The following is a 20,636-nucleotide window of genomic DNA, read 5'->3' as shown; positions in this document are numbered from 1 at the left end:
GCAACAGGAGCTCACAGAGATGCTGGGTGTAACTAATGATATTAGAAACAGTAATTATTTGGGCCTACCATCTCTTGTTGGGAGGTTAAAAAAATCTGTGTTTAACTTTGTGAAGGATCGTGTTTGGAAAAGGATCCAAAGTTGGAGCTCGAGGTTACTCTCTAAAGCGGGTAAAGCTGTCCTTATAAGGAATGTGGCACAAGCTATACCTTCTTACTGTATGAGTTGTTTCTTAATTCCCAAAAGCTTGTGTAGAGAGATAAAAGTAATGATGAACGGATACTGGTGGAAATCGAACTCGAACAACTATAGAGGTTTGTGTTGGCTTTCATGGGAGAATATGAGCATGGTTAAGAGTAAAGGAGGAATGGGCTTTTAGGACCTTCACGGCTTTAACCTCGCTCTTTTAGGTAAACATGTTTGGAATTTCATGAACAATCCAAATTCTATGGTGGCAAGAGTGTTTAAAGCTCGGTATTTTCCCCATTCTAATCTTCTTAGAGCCAGTAGAGGTGGTGGGTCGAGTTTTATTTGGTCTGGGATATGGCAAGCTAAGGAAGCTCTTGCTAAAGGCTTCCGGTGGGTTCTTGGAGATGGGTCTGATATTGATGCTCATTGTGATCCGTAGCTTCGCTACAAAGATGGATTTTGTGTAGAAGATACCCCAACCAGTGGTCGCATCCACACCAAAGTAAGTGAGTACTTTCTAGCTAATCCTAAGAGGTGGGATGTAGTTAAGGTGAGAAACTCATTTCATGAAGTTGACGTCAACTTAATACTTTCAACACATATTTTGAAAAATCAGGTGAGGGATGTTAGGTCCTATAAACTCACTATATTAGTTTATATAATGAACACAATCAATCACACAGAATGACAATATAAGAGATTGAAAGCAGTAAACTCTTATTCACAAAGCTTAATCGGTTACAAAAACTCTCTCGGTGATTTATATATTATCACTAAGAGCTGCTAGGGTTCTGTAAAATATACTCGATAACTCAACTCGTATAGAGTAACCCTAATCTGTGTCTATATATACACAGTTACAAAATCAATCTCTGATTTGATATCCTATAAATCAGCTATGTATTCTATCAATCAAAGATTGCTACTGTTTTCTGTTTGGTTTCCATAGTCAGCAAATCACTCCTCCGCTTCTATCCTTCCTTGAAGTATACCCGCTTCTGAGCTCTTTCCACGTGTAAACTCTGACGAGTCTTGACTATGTAAACTCTGATCAGCTTCCAGCTTAAACTCTGATCACTCCTGTTCTAAAACAAACTTTAAGAACATTAGTAATCATCAATTATATCTAACAATCTCCCCCAACTTGTGCATAAATATGTTATGTGCAAGTTAACAGATAATTGATGATGTCAAAACAAATAAGTCAAATGCAACAGAGTTTAGCTACATAACAGAAAACTTTTAAAACTTACAGATACTTTTACTCCTTAGCTTCATAGACACCATTGGCTGTCTTTAAGTATTCTCTGAGGAGTTCCCTTTCAACTTCTGCAAGTGCTGCAGTCATCTGTCTTTTGACTTCTCTTAATTCTGGATCTGAAACTCCAGTTTGATAGATGGCAGCTCTAAGATCATAAATCTTATTCCTTTTCATGTCCTTGTCCAGCCTAATGTAGTAACCTTTGTCAGACTCTTCATTGAAACTAAGAGCTCTGATCCCAGCTACTGTCTCCAATTGTGCTGAATTTTTCTTCATCTCAACTAGCTGTCCTTGGTAATTGAAGTACTTTGGAACAAAAGGTCCAGCATTCTTGTTTCCAGTTATACCCATCTTTCTCTTGATTTGATCCTTGATCAGATTTGAGATGTGCTGACATGATTTGTTCTTCACTTGAAATATGTACTGAACATATCTCAATTCCTCCCAGTGTTTAGCATAGAGATCAGCTTCAATAACTCTAAACACTGTTCCATCAGACATAAAGTAGATAAGAATGTTATCACCTCTGTCATTCTTTACCAGTTGGACTGAATCAAGTTTGTCCATTCTTTCTTGCAATGCTCCAGTCTTGGGTGCACAGAGAGATGAGGGGTCTGTTGACATTGATCCTATACTCTGATCAAATTTTTCATATTTAGATCCTAATCCTCCTTTATCTCTTCCTGCTTTTCGATGAGAGATTGGTTGAATTGAGCCCTTGTCGAAATTTATCTCAGTCATTAGACTTGGCTTTGCAAATCCTGGCAATGGGGTTGTTGTTGGTTTAAACACAACTTGAGCTTTGTCAGAGGTTGTATCTTTCTTTGCTTCCTCATTAACTTGAGCTGTGTCAGAGGTTAATTTTTCTTCTTGTGATTCTGCAATATGAGCTTTGTCAGAGATTGCAGCTTCTGATTTCTTTCCTTTTACAACTTGATCTTTGTCAGAGGTTGTAGGCTTCTTCTGAATCCAGCCTTTCTCAAGGCTATCATCTACTATGCTTTTGCCTTTGCTTGTATATTCATCTTCAGAGTCTGCAATTACAGCATCTGACTTGTAATTTTCTGGAGCTGTATCATGAATTATGGCACCCTCAGGAAATTTCAATGGAGAATGAGGAATTGGAGTGGAGGGTCCATGATCAGAGATTGGAGTGTGAGGATCAGACAATGTTGTCCCAGCTTCAGTTGTAACTGGTTCCTTGCAGATTATTTCCTCATCTACTTCAGATGAAGTAGAAGATGCTGTAGCAGTAGAGAGTGGAACAGCTTGAAGAGGATGCACCATCAGAGCTTGAGAAGAATCAGGAAGTGTAGTAGATGGTGCTTGCTCTTCCTCAAGAGTGAAATCAGTGATCTCAGTAATGGGTACCTTTGCCTTCTTAGGCTTGTTTGCCCTTGCTTTAAATCTAACTTTTCTTGACTGAGGGCTAGCCTGAGTAGGTTCAGAGTTTGTTGCATGAGAGGGTTCCAGATCATCATAGTCATAAGCTGCAACAAGTCTCCTTCTTTTCTGCTTTGGTGGAGAAGCAGCTTCAGTGTTTAAAGTCTTAGAGACTGTATCAGAGTTTACAGTGGGAACTGTATCAGAGTTTGTTGGCACATCAGACTTTGTCTTCAGAACTTGTGTAGCAACAGAGGTTCTGGTCTTCACAGTGGAAGGGGCTGCATCAGACTTTGTAGCCCTTGTTGACTTGGATGCAGAAGATCTGCTTGCTGTGGTAGGTCTGGAAGGTTGAGGTTGTTGTTGTTGGACTGGGGGCAAATCCATCCTAGCTCTAACTGGAGCTGGAATTAGGAGAGGCCTCTGGATTGGATACTTCTCATCTTTTGAGATGAGGTCCTTGAACACCCTTTTATGAAGCCTAAAGGGCTTGATCTCATCATCAACAGCAAAATCCACCTCACCAACAGTGGCATTAAACAGTAATTGACAAAATCTTGAGAAATATATGATTTGTCTATTTTCATGCATTCTTTCACCAATATTTCTACGAACTAATCTACCAAAATCAAAATTAGTAGAGTAGATCAGAGAATACCCAATTTGTAGCATATCCATGGGTATAGCATCCCAGTTGGTGCTTTTCTTCTGGAAAGCCCTCGTGATACAGTCAAAGAAGAAGCTCCATTCCCTTCTTAGTCCTGGACGCTTTAATTGTCCCAGTTTATCAAGCGATTCACTGTAGCCCAGAGCATTCATCATGCCCCTCAGATTGGTATCTCCATTTGTGATGTAAGCTGCATTCTCTGGCATGTTGAATGCTTGACGAACTGTGGCTGGAGTAACAGCATACTCTTCCCCTTCATATGCGAACACAATAGATGGTGATCCATCTGCACCACCATTATCATATTGCCCTGTCCTCCAAAAAGTGATGATTTGGCTTCCAGATAGTCTGGCAGGAGCGGTAAGAGCAGTAGCCAGGGCACTCTGTGCCAGGAATTGCTGGATTGGATGATAATCACTTGGAGCATCTGCTGTGTTAAGAATGGCAGCGTGGTTGTTGGGAACAAATTCCACACCTGCATGAGTAAACGCTGAAGTCTCCATTAGAACAGAGTTTGTAAAGGAAGAAAGGTGTTTGAGAAAGTGTGTAAGAGAAGATTTGAGTTGCAGAGAGAAAAGCTTAAGAGTTTGTTGAGAGAGTGTGTGTAAAGATGAAGTGTATAAGCGAATAACAAGCAATAAAATATGATTTGATAAACTCTTCAGATTTTGTTTAGCTGTACACGCTTGGACTTTTGTTCAGCTGTACACCTGTCAGATTTTAACTGGTAGATGAGTGTTAGTGGCATGGAGAAAAGAAAATAGTAATCATGAGCGCAGTAAAACTTGTGCAGTTATAAATGCTGATTACACGTTCTCCTATTAAAATGTTCTGCATGCCTTTCACTAATTATACAACCGTTTGGAACACTCTCTTCACATTCTCTGAATATTTAAACTCCTGAGATGTACAAGATTTAAAAAAAATCAAGATCAAATCCCTCGAATTTTAAACTCTGAGATTTAAAACAAAGAAAATAAATTTCTAAGTACCTCAGAAGAAGACATAATGTTTAAAAAATTCATCAAAAATCAGATTTTGTCATAAAATCCATAGCTCAATAATGTGCTTGTGAAATAATGAGTGTGATTTAACATATTTAATCAGAGACTAAAGAATTTCATAATTTCCTAAAAATAAGGAAGACAAATATAATCTGTTCAAACTCTCAAGACATAGAGAAGTGACATACTCTGATGAAGAATTATGCAATTAAATACCCCCTATATATATATATATATATATATATTTTTATATATATATATAAGGACGCTTCTCAGTGCAAATGAGGCACGACCTTTAAATATAATATTGCATCAGTATTTCTCCAGTAATCAGAGATTGTGACTGGTCACCATAGATTATAAAATCTTAGCAATTACTTAATACCAGCAAATGTTTGGGTCTTCCCAGTCACTGTCATATAGACATCTAAGATCTCAAAGGAGTACCATGCTTATCATCTGGGGTGTATTGGCTTAGATATAAAGTCATCAGAGTTTATAACCACTGTGCATCTCTAATCTAATGAGAGAAAATTCAAATTAATCAGTCTCACTTATAATTAAGATATGTGAAGTAAAAGAGTCTCAATGATATTAACATTCTTCTTGTGTAATACAGTTGCACAAAATTGAGATCAAGATTGAAGAACTTAACTGAGATTCATGATTACTAATTCAGATCATGCTTCATAGTATCTTCACAGGTTATTTATCTCAAAGAAATAAAATGAGATCATTTATCAAGATTCAGAGTTTACAAACATCAGAGAATATCGTCAGAGAATGACAATCAGAGTATAACAAACAGAGTATATCATCAGAGAATGTCATCAGAGTTTAACAATCAGAGTATATCATGGCAAATTTGTGAGCAATACATATGGTAATTTGACAATTTAAACTTGAAAGATCTGACCATTATGTTTACTCAGTTCCTGATATCATTCCTAGCTCATTCACCAGCCTAGTAAAGGTTGTTTCACATAGTGGTTTGGTGAATATGTCTGCTAGCTGCTGTTCAGTGGGAACAAAGTGAAGTTCAATGGTTCCTTCCAGCACATGTTCCCTTATAAAATGATATCTTATACTGATGTGCTTTGTCAGAGAATGTTGAACTGGGTTTCCTGTCATAGCAATAGCACTTTGGTTATCACAATAAATAGGAATTTTAGAAAAGGATAACCCATAGTCCAACAATTGATTCTTCATCCAAAGAATTTGAGCACAGCAGCTGCCTGCAGCTATATACTCTGACTTTGCTGTTGATGTTGATATTGACTTTTGCTTCTTGCTGTACCAAGAAACAAGTCTTCCACCCAGAAATTGACAACTCCCACTTGTGCTTTTCCTGTCAGTTTTGCAACCTGCAAAATCTGCATCAGAGTATCCAATTAGACTAAAATCTGATTCTCTAGGATACCATAATCCCAATGATGTGGTTCCCTTGAGATATCTGAATATCCTCTTTACTGCAATCAGATGAGGCTCTCTTGGATCTGCCTGAAATCTTGCACATAGACATGTGGCATACATTATGTCTGGTCTACTTGCAGTCAGATAAAGCAAAGATCCAATCATTCCTCTATAGTTTGTGATATCCACTGATGCACCAGTATCTTTGTCTAGCTTAGTTGCTGTTGCCATAGGAGTAGTTGCAGCTGAACTGTCTTGCATACCAAATTTCTTCAAGAGATTTCTGGTATACTTGGCTTGATTGATAAAAATTCCATCTTCAGTCTGTTTTACTTGTAAACCCAGAATATAACTGAGTTCCCCCATCATGCTCATTTGGTACCTAGACTGCATGAGCTTGGCAAATCTTTGACAGAGTTTAGCATTAGTGGAACCAAAAATGATATCATCAACATAGATTTGAACTAAAAGCAGATCATTACCATGATTCAAATAAAACAAGGTTTTGTCTATGGTACCTCTAGTGAATCCACTTTCAATAAGAAATTGAGCTAGAGTTTCATACCATGCCCTTGGAGCCTGCTTTAGTCCATAGAGAGCTTTGTCCAATCTGTAGACATAGTCTGGATGCTTTGGATCCACAAATCCTGAAGGTTGTTCAACATATACCTCTTCATCCAGTTTCCCATTAAGAAAAGCACTCTTGACATCCATCTGGAATACCTTGAATTTCTTGTGAGCAGCATAGGCCAGAAAGATTCTAATTGCCACCAATCTTGCAACTGGAGCAAATGTCTCATCATAATCAATACCTTCCTGTTGTGAATACCCTTTTGCCACAAGTCTTGCTTTATTCCTTGTAATGACACCTTCACTATCAGTTTTGTTTCTGAAAACCCATTTTGTACCAACTATGGATCTATCTTTAGGTCTTGGTACTAGGGTCCAGACTTTATTTCTCTCAAACTCATTTAGCTCTTCTTGCATTGCTTGAATCCAGTCAGCATCTTGAAGAGCTTCCTCCACCTTTTTAGGTTCTGTTTGTGACAGAAAGCAATGATGTAAACACTCATTTGCTGTAGCTGTCCTTGTTTGCACACGTGCTTCTGGATTTCCAATTATCAAATCAGGTGTATGAGATTTTGTCCACTTCCTAGCATGTGGAAGTTGGCTACTTTCATCATTGGATCCTCCCCCCTGATCCAAGCTCTCTTGATTATGTTGATCTTTTTCAAAATGCAGTTCTTCATGATCATCCATATCTGCTAAACCCATAATTCTCTTGTCATCAAATGACACATGTATGGATTCCATGATCACCTTGGTTCTTAGATTATAGACTCTGAAGGCCTTTGTTGTCAGAGGATAACCTACAAAAATGCCTTCATCAGCTTTTAAATCAAACTTGGTAAGCTGTTCTGGATGAGTCTTCAATACAAAGCATTTGCACCCAAATACATGAAAGTACTTCAGATTTGGCTTCTTTTTCTTCACCATCTCATATGGGGTCTTGCCATGCTTATTAATCAGTGTTGCATTTTGAGTGAAACAAGCTGTTTGAACAGCTTCTGCCCAGAAATAAGTAGGTAATTTAGCCTCATCAAGCATAGTTCTGGCAGCTTCTATTAGAGTCCTGTTTTTCCTTTCAACTACACCATTTTGCTGTGGTGTTCCAGGTGCAGAAAATTGTTGCACTACACCTCTTTCTTTGCAGAACTCTTCCATTGTTGAATTTCTGAACTCAGTTCCATTATCACTTCTAATGATCTTTACTTTGTCTTCAGATCCATGGTCCAGTTGCTTCACATGATCCATCAGATGCAAAGCTGTTTCATCTTTAGAGTGAAGAAAATATACCCAAGTGTATCTAGTATACTCATCAACAATGACAAGAGCATATTTCTTCCTTGCAATGGATGGTACATTAACTGGGCCAAATAGATCAACATGTAGAAGATGATATGGCTTCTTTATTGAGAATTCAGTCTTACTCTTGAAGGATGTCTTTCTCTGCTTGGCCTTTTGACATGAATCACATAGACCATCTGAAGTGAGTAGTGATTCAGGGAGTCCTCTCACAAGCTTTTTCTTTATAAGCTCATTTATGGAGTTGAAATTGAGATGTGAGAGCTTCTTATGCCACTTCCAACTTTCTTCTGCAGAGATTCTTGTAGATAAGCAAATTGCTTTTCCTTCAGAGTTTGTAGGCAAGTTGATTTCATAAATATTTCCATGTCTGTGAGCAATCATTGCCACCTTGCCTGTTGACTTGCTTACTATCTCACTGTGTTCTTCATAGAAATCAACATGATATCCTCTGTCACAGATCTGACTGACAGAGAGTAAATTGTGTTTTAGCCCTTGAACAAGAGCTACATTTGAGATGATGACATTTCCAAGATTGATGTTGCCATATCCCAGAGTCCTTCCTATGTTGCCATCTCCATAAGAAACACTTGGGCCAGCTTTCTCCACAAACTCTGACAGCGGGGCCTTATTTCCAGTCATGTGTCCTGAACATCCACTGTCCAAGACTAGGATATTCTTCCTGTTGCCCTGCAATCACAAAGACCACTAATTGTTAGTTTTAAGGACCCAGACTTGCTTGGATCCCTTGGCCTTATTAAGTTTGTTAGCTTTTGCAGCGGAATTATTATTATCAGAGTTTGAGCTAACAGACTTTGAAACAGAGTTTGTACTAGAAACAGAATTTGTACTTGCAGAATTTTTATTAACCTTTTTCAAAGAAGGTTTCAATTGATAATAATCATAATACAAACTATGATATTCTTTGCAAGTATAAATAGAATGCCATAAACTACCACAATGAAAACATGGATCTTGTGGTTTATATCTAATACTACTTTTTCTAACTCCAGACTTTGTAGGTAAGGAGTTAATGTCCTTGTTCTTCCTGCAAAAATTAGCAAGATGATTAGTATTTCCACAGTTATGGCATGTCTTCCTAGGTGCATTTGGAATGGGCATGTAGTTATTACTCTTGTCTATTCCAACCTTGCCATTTCTATTTTTCCTAGGCTCCTTGTTTTTGTTATCAGACTTTACCTCTTTAAGCTTATGCTTAAGCTGTTTCTGAGTCATCAGTCCTATGTTAACCTGTTTGGGCTTATCAGATTTTAAATTGTTGTTAATCTCTGATTCTGGTCTACTCTGTTTAGACTTAGAGGATTCAGCAACAAATTTAACAGGTTTAACCTTAGGTTTTTCAGTTTTAACAAACTCTGTTTTTGATGACTCAGCTTCTGAGTTATCAGTGTAACCTAGTCCCTTCTTCCAGTTTCCACTACCTAAGATATCCTGAGTAGTTTTGCCTGAATTAGTCCATGTCTTAATAATATCCCTTTCTTTAGCAAGTTCTGATTGAAGAGATGCATACCTCTTTAATAGTTCATCTTTAACAATGACAGCATCATCTCTCTCTTTCTGAACTTCTAACATCTGAACTAATTCTTTTTCTAGATAATCATTCCTTTTCTTTACACTTAGAGTTTCAGATTTTAATCTTTCATTCTCTAAAGTCTGATCTCTAAAGCTGATATGCAAAGTTTTAAGGAACAATCTTAACTCAGTTATATCTTCAGTATCAAAGGCAAGAGTAGAATGAGGTACCTTAGCAGTGGATTCAGAGTTGTTGTCAGTGTTTGCCATCAGAGCGTAATTGACTTCTTCCTCTGAATCAGATGTATCTGTCCAGTTTCCTTTCTTGGTGATAAAGGCTTTTTCCTTTTCTTTCTTGGCTTTCTTGCATTCAGATGCAAAGTGACCCTTTTCACCACAGTTGAAACAGGTATACTTGTCAGCTTTTCCAGCTTTTCCTTCCTTGCCCTCATTCTTCATGAAGTTCTTCTTATCATAAACTCTGTCAGAGTTTCTGTCTTTCCTTGAGAAACTTTTGCCTTTGTTGAACTTTTTGTAAGCCAACTTCTTGAAGCTTTTCACCATCAATGCTGCTAACTGCATCATCTCATCATCACTGTCTTCAGAGTCTGAGGGAACATCAGAGTTTGAGTCATCAGAGTTTGATGACTCAATGTCAGACTTTGTGACATGAGCTTTTCCTTTGCTCTTAGCAGCTTCCTCTTGAATTTTTAGAGCAACAGACTTTGATTTGCCTCCATGACGTTTGCTCCTCTGCTCCATCTCAAGTTCATAAGTCTTCAGTCTTCCAAAAACATCATCAAGAGACATTTCTCCAAGATCAAGATTGTCTCTTATTGTAGTGACTTTCAAATCCCGTTTTTCAGGAAGAGCCAGAAGGAATTTGAGGTTTGAGTCTTCAAGATCATATTCCTTGTTCACCAGAGATAAGTCATTCAACAGTTTGACAAATCTGTCATACAGATCTGTCAAGGACTCACCAGATTTTGAGTCAAAGTGCTCATACTCCTGTGTAAGGATGGTTTTTCTGTTCTTCTTGATGGCTTGAGTTCCCTAACATCTGGTTTCCAGAGCATCCCAGATTTGTTTAGCAGTTTTGCACCCAATCACCCTATTAGACATTGCATTATCAAGGGCACTGTGCAGAAGGTGTTTCACCTTTGAGTCTTTACCAATTGACAAGATGTCCTCAGGGGTATAATCTTTCTTGTCTTTTGGAACCATCTTCTGAGGTTCATCTCCAAGCCCAACAGAGAGCTTGGTGGGCATATGTGGTCCATCATAGATCCTGTCAAGGTATTCTGGATCGACAGAGTCTAGAAATATAATCATTCTCTCTTTCCAGACTGGATATTCAGATGCCTTAAGGACTGGAACTCTAAAAGACGAAGCTTGTGATTTTTCAGACATGATTGTGATTAAGATCTCACTGTAGTTATCTTAACAGAGCTGGCTCTGATACCACTTGTTAGGTCCTATAAACTCACTATATTAGTTTATATAATGAACACAATCAATCACACAGAATGACAATATAAGAGATTGAAAGCAGTAAACTCTTATTCACAAAGCTTAATCGGTTACAAAAACTCTCTCAGTGATTTATATATTATCACTAAGAGCTGCTAGGGTTCTATAAAATATACTCGATAACTCAACTCGTATAGAGTAACCCTAATCTGTGTCTATATATACACAGTTACAAAATCAATCTCTGATTTGATATCCTATAAATCAGCTATGTATTCTATCAATCAAAGATTGCTACTGTTTTCCAGTTTGGTTTCCATAGTCAGCAAATCACTCCTCCGCTTCTATCCTTCCTTGAAGTATATCCGCTTCTGAGCTCTTTCCACGTGTAAACTCTGACGAGTCTTGACTATGTAAACTCTGATCAGACTTTATTAAACTCTGATCAGCTTCCAGCTTAAACTCTGATCACTCCTATTCTAAAACAAACTTTAAGAACATTAGTAATCATCAATTATATCTAACAAGGGATCGTATAGCTTGGACACATTCTACTGATGGTAAATATAGTGTTAAAAGTGGATACCAATTCTGCCAGGCTCAAGCTACGTCTATCGCTGGTATTGAACAGTCTGGAGGGTGGAAGAAACTCTGGAACCTTGATGTGCCTCATAAAATCAAGATATTCTTGTGGTGCTTCTGTCGTAATAACATTCCAGTAAGGAACATGTTGAGAGGTCGCGGTGTAAATGTTCCTATTATATGCCCTATGTGTGACTCAGACGTGGAGCATTTGCTTCATGTTTTTTTCGATTGCGAGTTTGCTAGTAGGTGCTGGCAATACATGGGAAGTGTGCTAGATATGAGGGAGGTTTTCTTTGCTCCTAGTTGGCTTCTGCAGATTCTCAATTCCTTGTCACGCGAGGAGGCAGTTCTTGTTGCTACAACTCTGTGGGGAATATGGAATATGCGTAATAAGAAAGTGTGGGAGAACAACTGTGTCACACCGAGTTTAGCGATGGATTGGAGTAAGAAGCAGGTTAGTGAGTGGAGAGAAGCGCAAATGAAGAGATGTGGCTCTCAGACATTAGCTCATGAACGGGATGTGACCGCTGATTTGAAATGGGTTGCTCCAGCTGAGGGTGAGTTAAAGCTGAACGTAGACGCATTGGTTGTGGAGGGCTCTACATCTTTCTCTATTGCAATGGTTCTCAGAAATCACAACGGCCAATTTGTGGAAGGTAGGAACTTCAGAGGTGCTGGGCATGCAACTGTACTTGAGGCTGAAACTCGAGGATTGGTTGAAACTTTGGACTGGGCTAGGAATATACCGGGGAAGAAAGTCACTGTTGAGAGTGACTCAATGCTCGCTGTTAATGCCATCTGCAGGAAGGTGAGGTATCATCCAGAGGTTGGTTACAATATGGAGCGTTGCCAAGCTATGCTTGAGGACAACAGGAACATCTTTCTTTGTTTTATTAGAAGGCAAGCGAACAAGGCGGCCCATCTGATGGCTCGTGTGCCTTGTTCTGTAGATTGCTTCAATGTTTTTTGTCTCCTCCTAGCATTTTGTTGAAGACTATTGAATTGGATTCTATTTTGCATTAATAAAATTTTTTTCATTTCAAAAAAAATAAAATTAAATATATTAGAATATAGATCACGCCTGATCCGATTCATTCACGGCTCTGTATAGATTATCGAAACAAATCGTTTTATCAGGACCTATCACCCGTAAATTTATCTTAGTAAACTTTTTGTTTCATAAACCGAAGAACACGTGTATTTAGAAATCGGGCCAAAATAACCCGATTGCTGAGTGTATATATACTCCTCCAATATCGCAGTAACAGCTCGCAATCCTGACTACACAACTCCAGAATGTTCCTGAAAAAAAACTTTGAACACCGAAAATGAAAAACCCCCAAACGCTCAACACCGAAGCTTTAACTCCGGGATCGATGGACAAAACGCCGTCGTCTCCGAGCTCGTCCGGCGGCCGTGAGCTGCAGTGCGTCGGCCGGTTGGAGATCGTCCGGCCTAAACCGGTCGGTTTCCTGTGTGGTTCGATTCCGGTGCCTACTGATACGCCTTTTCTCTCCTTCGATTCTGCTCTCGTTCCTTCTACTCAAGAGTAACATTTCTGTCTACTCGTGTATATGTGTGTGTGTGTGTGTGAAGTGTTTAATTTCGGTGCTTTTCTGTAGGGGAGAGTTTGTTGGAGTTTGGATTGAAATGCTTAGAGAGAGAGAAACTTTTAGAGCTTCATTGAAATGCTTAGAGATGAGAGAGAGAGAGACGCTCATCTTTGTATTGAGGGAGGGAGGGAGGGAGAGAAGCTGACTTGTTTTTATATGTGTTTGTGTAGACTGTAGAAGATGACTGCTGTGATTATATGAATGTGTGTATAATGTATGCAGTAGGTTTTGATTTCAGTGTCTTCTTTTGGCTATGGAATGTTACCTAAAGTTTTGATCGAAGTACACTGATTGTGTATCTATGTGTGTTTGTATGCTCATACATAGTGTTTAATTTCAGTGTTTTTTCGGTGGAAAGTTAGTTAGGGTTTTGATTGTAATGTTCCGAGTATGTGTGTGGAGAAGCTGATTGTTGTGATTTATGTATTTATACTTGTGGACATAGTGTTTGATTTCAGTGTCTTTGTGTTAGAAATTTACTTAGGTTTCTATAAGTTGTGTAGATTGTTTGTGCAGACAAGCACTTAATTGCGCATTAAAGCCCTAGATTTATTGCGCTTTTAAAAGCAAGATCTGCGAGTTAATTAAATGTGATGCAATTTAGTTTGACTATAAAATTGGCAAAAAAATGCTACGAAGTGCGCTTAAGTGCAAAAAGCTTTTAAGTTTATTAAAAGACAAAAATTCAACATCCTCCAGCAATGCGCTTAACAAAAACATGTCCACGTCAAATGAAACTGTTGGAGCTATTTAAACTCTAACTGTTAAAGATGATGAAGAGAAAAAGAACGAATTTGAGGATCCGGGGTTTGAGCAAAATGATTATGAAACTTTTGAATTATTGAACATTATAGAATGACATCACATGCTTATTTAGTCACATTTCTATTTTGTTAAATATGCTTTATCATGTTAAATTTGTGATCACTTCTATTTTTTTGGCCAAAAAAGTGGCGCATAATTGCACTTTGTGAGTCAGGCTTCATAATTGGAGGTTGCGCTTTTTAAGAATGTGTGCCTTAAACAACATTACAATCAGTAGGTAAAACAAATAAGAGTTTAATGGAGGACATGTGGATTAAGCATATTTGTGTTTGTATTTCCTAAAGTTGGATATGGAATATAAATGGAACAGTGCATGTCTAAGTAAATTCCTGTTAGAAAGATACTTTTTGTTGTTGTTTTTTACATTGTAGGTTCATTTCTGGCTAAGTTTGCTAATTAGTATGTTAAACTCTATGAAGTATGATTTCTATTTGTTTTTGTTTTTTAAGGGTGAGAGCTCCAAGGTATCAGATTATCCCACCAGAGACAGACCTTAATTTGCCACCTCTTCTTCATAATGTACGTGAAAAGGTTTTACCAATTGCAGCAGTAAGGACAGGAAAAGGTACAACTTTATGGGATGTTTGGATTATAATAGTGTGTATTTCGACAACTGAATCTTTACTGAGCTTTTAAATATTGTATCTTCCTCTCAATCTTGTGGTTTAATTATGCTGAAAATAGTGGATATTATGATGATAAGTTTTTTGAGAAGGTGATGCCTGAATTTGTATGAAACATTGCACTACAAAAATTTTTAGAGATGCAAATCAAATGATCAGACAATTAAAGAGAAGTACAAAAGAGACTACTTACTAGGCTTACAGGGGCTGTTAAACATAACTAACCCTTATACTGAGGTCCCGTGATTGTAAATTGTATCATGGTAAAATATTCCATGTTCTGTTTATTCTATTAAAATTGAAACACGAGATTATCTTGAAAATGTAAAACTGCTTAAAAGGTTGAGTGTTCAGTGGAAATAAAGCTGTCATATTTCTTAGGTACCTAACCATATGCCTGTTTCTGTCTTGTACTTGGCTTGTTACTCTTGTTAAACTTAGGACCGTGATTACAATAGGAAACTATGATCATATTTTGTTATAAATATAATTTTATGTTGATTAAGTATATTAACCTGTATACCTCATTATTTTATCTTTTGTCTTTCCTCTCTCTCGGAAACTCGTTAATGTTTACTTTGTCGGTAAGATTTTCTTTGTGCTACATGGTAGAGGGAATACCATGATAGGTTCTCTACTCCAGTGTCTACAATTGTAATATAATTGTTTGTTTTTTTTATAGCAAATTTATGCGTTTTCTATTGAGTTAACTACTTCCACATTTTATCCATGGTTCCTCTACCCACTTTTGTGTGATAACAAAGAGGATACAAGAGTGAAATAATAGTTTTCCTATTATTGTATAGTATCTTCATAAGTTAAAACCATATCTAGAATTTGTAGTATCTGCCAACTCTGCGTCATCAGTCACCATATCCACTTATGGTCTTAAATGTTATTATAGTGTCCATATTAAGATTTTCTCCAACTCCGCGTCATCAGTCACCATATCCACTTCAAGCTGCACATCTTTTTCATTTCAAACTAAACGCTCATACTTGTTAAATTATTAGCAATAGTATCTGTTTGCTCCCTACCATCCCCATATGTGAAGTGGCAACATCTAAAAACTCTGTATCGTATTGTGGCAGATTTACCTTACACAAGTGGTGCTATTACATCTAATCTTGCCACTAAGGGACAGGCACTTGCTGTATCTGGTGTAGCTGAGTATGGTGACGAGTTGGATGTTATTGCACCAGCTGATATTTTGAAGCAGATCTTTAAGATACCATATTCAAAGGCTCGATTGTCAGTGGCTGTACATCGTATTGGTCAGACTCTGGTCTTAAATGCTGGGTATGTTGATCTAGTAACGTTTCTTTTCCATCTAAATTAATCTTTGATATCACTAACATATTCTTTTTGCAGGCCTGACGACGAAGAGGGAGAGAAATTGGTTAGAAGACATAAAAGCCACTCACAGTGCCCCGATAAATCTTTATTTCTGAATTTTGCTATGCACTCTGTAAGGATGGAAGCTTGTGATTGTCCACCAGGTTATAATGTGCAGTCGGAAGGAAGAAACTCATCTGTTCTTCCTGGTGGATATGAGACCAGGGAGAGGTCTGCCGATTCCTCAGAACATTCAATGCAAGAAAACACATCGCACTTTGTTGGAAGCAGTGAGATTTCTCGAGGGGAGGGATCCAAAGACAGTTTGAAAGACCAGCATGTCAAAAAGGATAAGTACATCTTGGGGGGAAAGAAAAGTAGAAGCAAAAGTCATGAAGCTGTAAAAAAGGTCACAAAAGTCAAAGAAACACCCAGATCCCTAAGGCAAGAGAATGACAAATATCGGAGAGCCAGTAATGATGGATTCTTAAAAGTTCTGTTTTGGCAATTCCATAACTTCCGGATGCTTCTAGGCAGTGACTTGCTTATTTTCAGCAATGAGAAATACGTTGCTGTGAGCTTACATCTGTGGGATGTTTCTAGACAGGTAAACATTCGACATTTTATTGTCCGTTTTATATTGTGCGAAATTGCATTTACATTCTTCAGTCTTTCTTTGATGGTTTTGTAGGTCACTCCTATAACTTGGCTTGAAGCTTGGCTTGACAATGTTATGGCTAGTGTACCTGAATTAGCCATCTGTTATCATCAAGATGGTGTTGTTCAGGGTTATGAACTTCTCAAGACAGATGATATTTTCCTGTCAAAAGGAATATCTGAGGACGGGTCCCCTGCTTTTCATCCACATGTTGTCCAGCAAAATGGTATCTCTGTTTTGAGGTTTTTGCAGGAGAACTGCAAGCAAGATCCTGGTGCTTACTGGGTACTATTATTTACACATCTTGTCTAAAGTAATTATGTATAGGCTTTTAGCCTTGTATTGCCTGGACAGTTGAGTATCAAATATACTATTTTGCAGTTATACAAGAGTGCTGGAGAAGATGCTATTCAACTTTTTGATCTTTCAATCATATCTCAAAATGGCCCCTCTGAAGATTCTGATGGTAGCTTAAATTCCCCACCTCTAATTGATAGGGGAAGAAACGATTCATTACTGTCTCTAGGGACTCTCTTGTATCGAATTGCTCATAGGCTCTCACTTTCTATGGTGAGAATCTATCTACTCACACAATGATCATTGTTGTTATCATTATTGTTACTACAATAATAATTGCTTTTGTAAGTACATTTCTGGTTAAATTTTGAGTTTTCTGCAGGCCCCTGCTGATAGAGCGCGGTGTGCTAGTTTTTTTAGAAAGTGTCTTGACTTTCTGGATGAACCAGACCATTTGGTAACTTTGTTTCCTAGAATATGCCAATTGATTCGGCACCTTGTAATTTGTCGAATTGATCTATGCTTACAATTTCAACTTTTTGAATAGGTTGTACGTGCACTTGCTCATGAACAATTCGCAAGGCTTCTGCTAAACTATCATGAAGAACCAGATGTGGCATCTGAAGCACTAATTGTGGAGTCAAAAGCTACAATTGTAGATGCAGGAGATCAATCATTTGACTTTTTCAGTAATCGTTCTGAATCAATCGTTCGTGAATTAATTTACTCGCCTCTTCTGGAGGATGAACCTACAAATACCGAAGCTCCAGAAGATGTGAATTTAAAAGCTTGTAGCAGTTTTTCTCTGGATGTTAACATGCCATCTTCTCAAACAATTGCACCGCCAGATAATATGAACTTTAGAGAATCCGAGACTTCGAATGATCAGAACTTCATATCTGCCGATGTGCCAGCTAGCTCTCCCATTGTTCAGACAGTTGATCCATTATCCTCTAGATTGGCTGCCATACATCATGTTTCACAAGCTATCAAGTCACTAAGATGGACGTGGCAAATGCAGAACAGCACACAAAATGACATGGGTTGTAATGCCAATTCCCAGGACTGCCCATCTTCTGTGGATGTATCTGTTTGTGCATGTGGAGATACTGATTGCATTGAAGTTTGTGACATTAGGGAGTGGCTTCCAACATCAAAATTGGATGACAAGCTGTGGAAACTTGTTCTTTTGCTTGGAGAGTCTTATTTAGCACTTGGGCAAGCATACAAGGATGACGGTCAGTTGCAGCCAGCTTTGAGGGTTGTCAAATTGGCGTGTCTAGTTTATGGGTCAATGCCACAGCATCTTAAAGATGCAAGGTTTATTTCGTCAATGGTTTGTGGCTCAATATCTGATAGTAAAGTTAATGGACAAAAAGCTATAGGTGGTGCAATAGAGGGAAAATGTAGGGTGGAAAATGATTTTTATACTTCTGAGCAATTGTCATCCACCTACCTCTTCTGGGCCAAGGCATGGACTCTAGTTGGCGATGTGTATGTTGAGTTTCACATGGTTAAAGGTAAAGATGACTCCTTACAGCCAGAGAGAAATCCTTTCAGGAGAGAGTTGAAAATGTCATCTGAGGTTTTGAAGGAGGTCAAAAGGTTAAATAAGAAGTTAGGTCCGCTTGAGAATTGTAGCTCGTGTTCCTTGGTTAACTGCAGTTGCAAGAGTGATAGGGCCAGCAGCGGTAACAGTGCAAGCAGTAGCAGAAGAGATTCCGGAAAGCAGAGTAAAAAAGCAACTGCTAAAAATGTCTCCTATCGATCTGAAAAAACTGTAGCTGATCCTGATAATAGAAAAGAGAGGTCTGAGGTGACTCTAGATGGTGGATGCTTGAGGCAGAACAAAATTGATATCCCAGAATGCACTTATGATACGTCACCAGGAGATTCTGCCAAATCTACTCCTGAGTTGCTTAATGCAGTGCCTGCAATCTCTGAAACTTCACAGCAGGAACCAAAGCTGAAAAATGGTGGCATATTTAAATATCTTCAAGGTCCCTTAACTGCTGATGACGAGTATAATCTTTCTGCTTCTCTGAGTTGTTATGAAGCAGCTAGTAAAGCTTTAGGTGGTGCTCCTTCTCATTCAGCAGACCTCCAAGCAGTTGTTAAAAAGAAAGGATGGGTTTGCAATGAATTGGGTCGAAGGTTGCTTGAAAGAAAAGAATTGTGTGGAGCCGAACTTGCATTCATTGAAGCAGTCAAGTCATTTGAGGAAGTATCAGACCATACAAATATTATACTGATCAACTGTAATTTGGGTCATGGAAGGCGAACATTGGCTGAAAAGATGGCGTCCAAGCGTGATGATCTCATGAATCATGCAAGTTACAATAATGCTTACAATCAATTAGTTGAGGCTGCAAAACAAGAATATGCGGAGTCACTGAGGTATTATGAAGCAGCCAAGGTAGAGTTAAATGCTCTTGATGAAAATGATGATTCTGTCTCGAGCAGCTTGAAGAATGAAGTGCATACTCAGCTTGCTAATACTTATCTCAGACTTGGCATGCTATTGGCAACAGAAGATACAGTAGCCAAGGTTTATGGAAATGCATTCTTCGAGGACAGTGTCGTTACTGGTGTAGAAAGAGCAAAAAAGGAGCTAAGAAAGCATGAGATATCTGCTAGTGATGCCATGAGGGAGGCAATCAAACTTTATGAATCACTAGGTGAGCTGCGCAAACAAGAGGTTGCCTTCGCTTTTTTTCAACTGGGTTTTGTCCAAAGAGATCGTTGCTTAAAACTATTGGAGTCAGATCAGAAGAAGACCAATCTTTCTAAAGGGAAGACGAGTGGCATGCAAAGAGTGAAACAATATGCTTCCTTGGCTGAGAGGAACTGGCGGAAGGCCATAGATTTTTATGGACCAACAACACACGCAATGATGTACCTGACTATTCTAATAGAGATATCAGACCTGTCATTACGTATGTCAAGCACACTTCACTCGAATTCGGTATGCCTCTCATCATTGTGAACTTCTCCTTACTATGTAGTGCTTGTATATATTTTGATGTAGCAATGCATATATATTTTAACTGAACTAGCGAATATGAAATTATGAACTGTCTAATGACGGAGGTGCTAAGTTATAAGAACTGTCTTGAAGTTTATGGTATTGCCATCGTCAGATTGTTTAAAGCACTATGATATTGACGTCTTGCATTTGAAAGCATCTGCATAATTAAGTGTCTCTAACTCAACATTCATGGGATATGTATTCTATTTGTTGTGGACAAATATCATTGTTTCCGCCATTAACAGATTTACCTTCCTCTCAGATGCTAGACTCGGCTTTCACTACACTGCTTGAAGGACGGCATGTTTCCAAAGATGAAATTCCGGATTCCTTGCAAAATGAAAGTAAATTTGTCTATACGCATTTCTGGCGCCAGATGCAAAGTGTGTTGAAAAAGTTGCTATCAGCCTCGCTTTCATCAAACACAAACAAATCTTCTGTCAAGTCTGAGCACAGTAATACTAATAGGCCTGGTGAAGAAAAGCTCAGGCAGCTTTACAAGCTCTCATTAACTCCTACAGATTTTACTCAGTTGCACGAGATCTACAACACTTGGATATCATGATGGAAACAGGATGTAGAAGCTTTATTTATGGAAACCAAGAAACAGGAATGTAGCTTTTCTGTTTTTGGAAATCTGGGACGTTGAAGCTCTGACTATTTTCGAAATTTAGATCTTCCCGGTATATTCCAGTTAGGGATGTATTTTTTTGATTTTTAGACTTCAGCTAAATGTTCTTGCAAGTTTCTAATGCATTTTGCATATGATCAACTTGTTAGTGTAGCCATGAACCTATTTGGAGTAGGAAGAAAAGATACACAGATGACTGTCAGTAATATATTTATAGTAATATATTTGTAGAATTAAGTAAATATTTAACATTCT

The 20,636-nt window shown here is 38.2% G+C and overlaps 2 protein-coding genes across 2 annotated transcripts; both read left to right on the top strand.

Moving 5' to 3' along the window:
• The first annotated feature begins 11,513 nt into the window (after positions 1-11,513).
• On the top strand, positions 11,514-12,362 carry LOC108217869 (uncharacterized). Its single transcript, XM_017390765.1, has one exon. It carries the CDS (start codon positions 11,514-11,516, stop codon positions 12,360-12,362), a length of 849 nt encoding a protein of 282 aa, XP_017246254.1.
• A 197-nt stretch (positions 12,363-12,559) lies between these two features.
• On the top strand, positions 12,560-20,625 carry LOC108204651 (uncharacterized). Its single transcript, XM_017374193.2, has 9 exons — positions 12,560-12,920; positions 14,259-14,374; positions 15,524-15,731; positions 15,804-16,374; positions 16,459-16,710; positions 16,807-16,995; positions 17,105-17,179; positions 17,270-19,687; positions 20,013-20,625. Exons 1-9 carry the CDS (start codon positions 12,700-12,702, stop codon positions 20,313-20,315), a joined length of 4,353 nt encoding a protein of 1,450 aa, XP_017229682.1. The 5' UTR covers positions 12,560-12,699; the 3' UTR covers positions 20,316-20,625.
• Positions 20,626-20,636: the final 11 nt, after the last annotated feature.

This window comes from Daucus carota, chromosome 1 (genome assembly GCF_001625215.2).
Source record: "Daucus carota subsp. sativus chromosome 1, DH1 v3.0, whole genome shotgun sequence".
Classification (NCBI taxonomy): domain Eukaryota; kingdom Viridiplantae; phylum Streptophyta; class Magnoliopsida; order Apiales; family Apiaceae; genus Daucus; species Daucus carota.
This window is presented reverse-complemented; position numbering and strand designations above follow the sequence as displayed.

Coding starts and splice junctions, on each gene's coding strand:
- LOC108217869 (XM_017390765.1), top strand. CDS start 11,514: ATGTTGAGAGGTCGCGGTGTAAATGTTCCTATTATATGCCCTATGTGT.
- LOC108204651 (XM_017374193.2), top strand. CDS start 12,700: ATGAAAAACCCCCAAACGCTCAACACCGAAGCTTTAACTCCGGGATCG. Junction 16,711..16,806: donor AAGATCCTGGTGCTTACTGG/GTACTATTATTT, acceptor ACTATTTTGCAG/TTATACAAGAGTGCTGGAGA. Junction 16,996..17,104: donor ATAGGCTCTCACTTTCTATG/GTGAGAATCTAT, acceptor AGTTTTCTGCAG/GCCCCTGCTGATAGAGCGCG.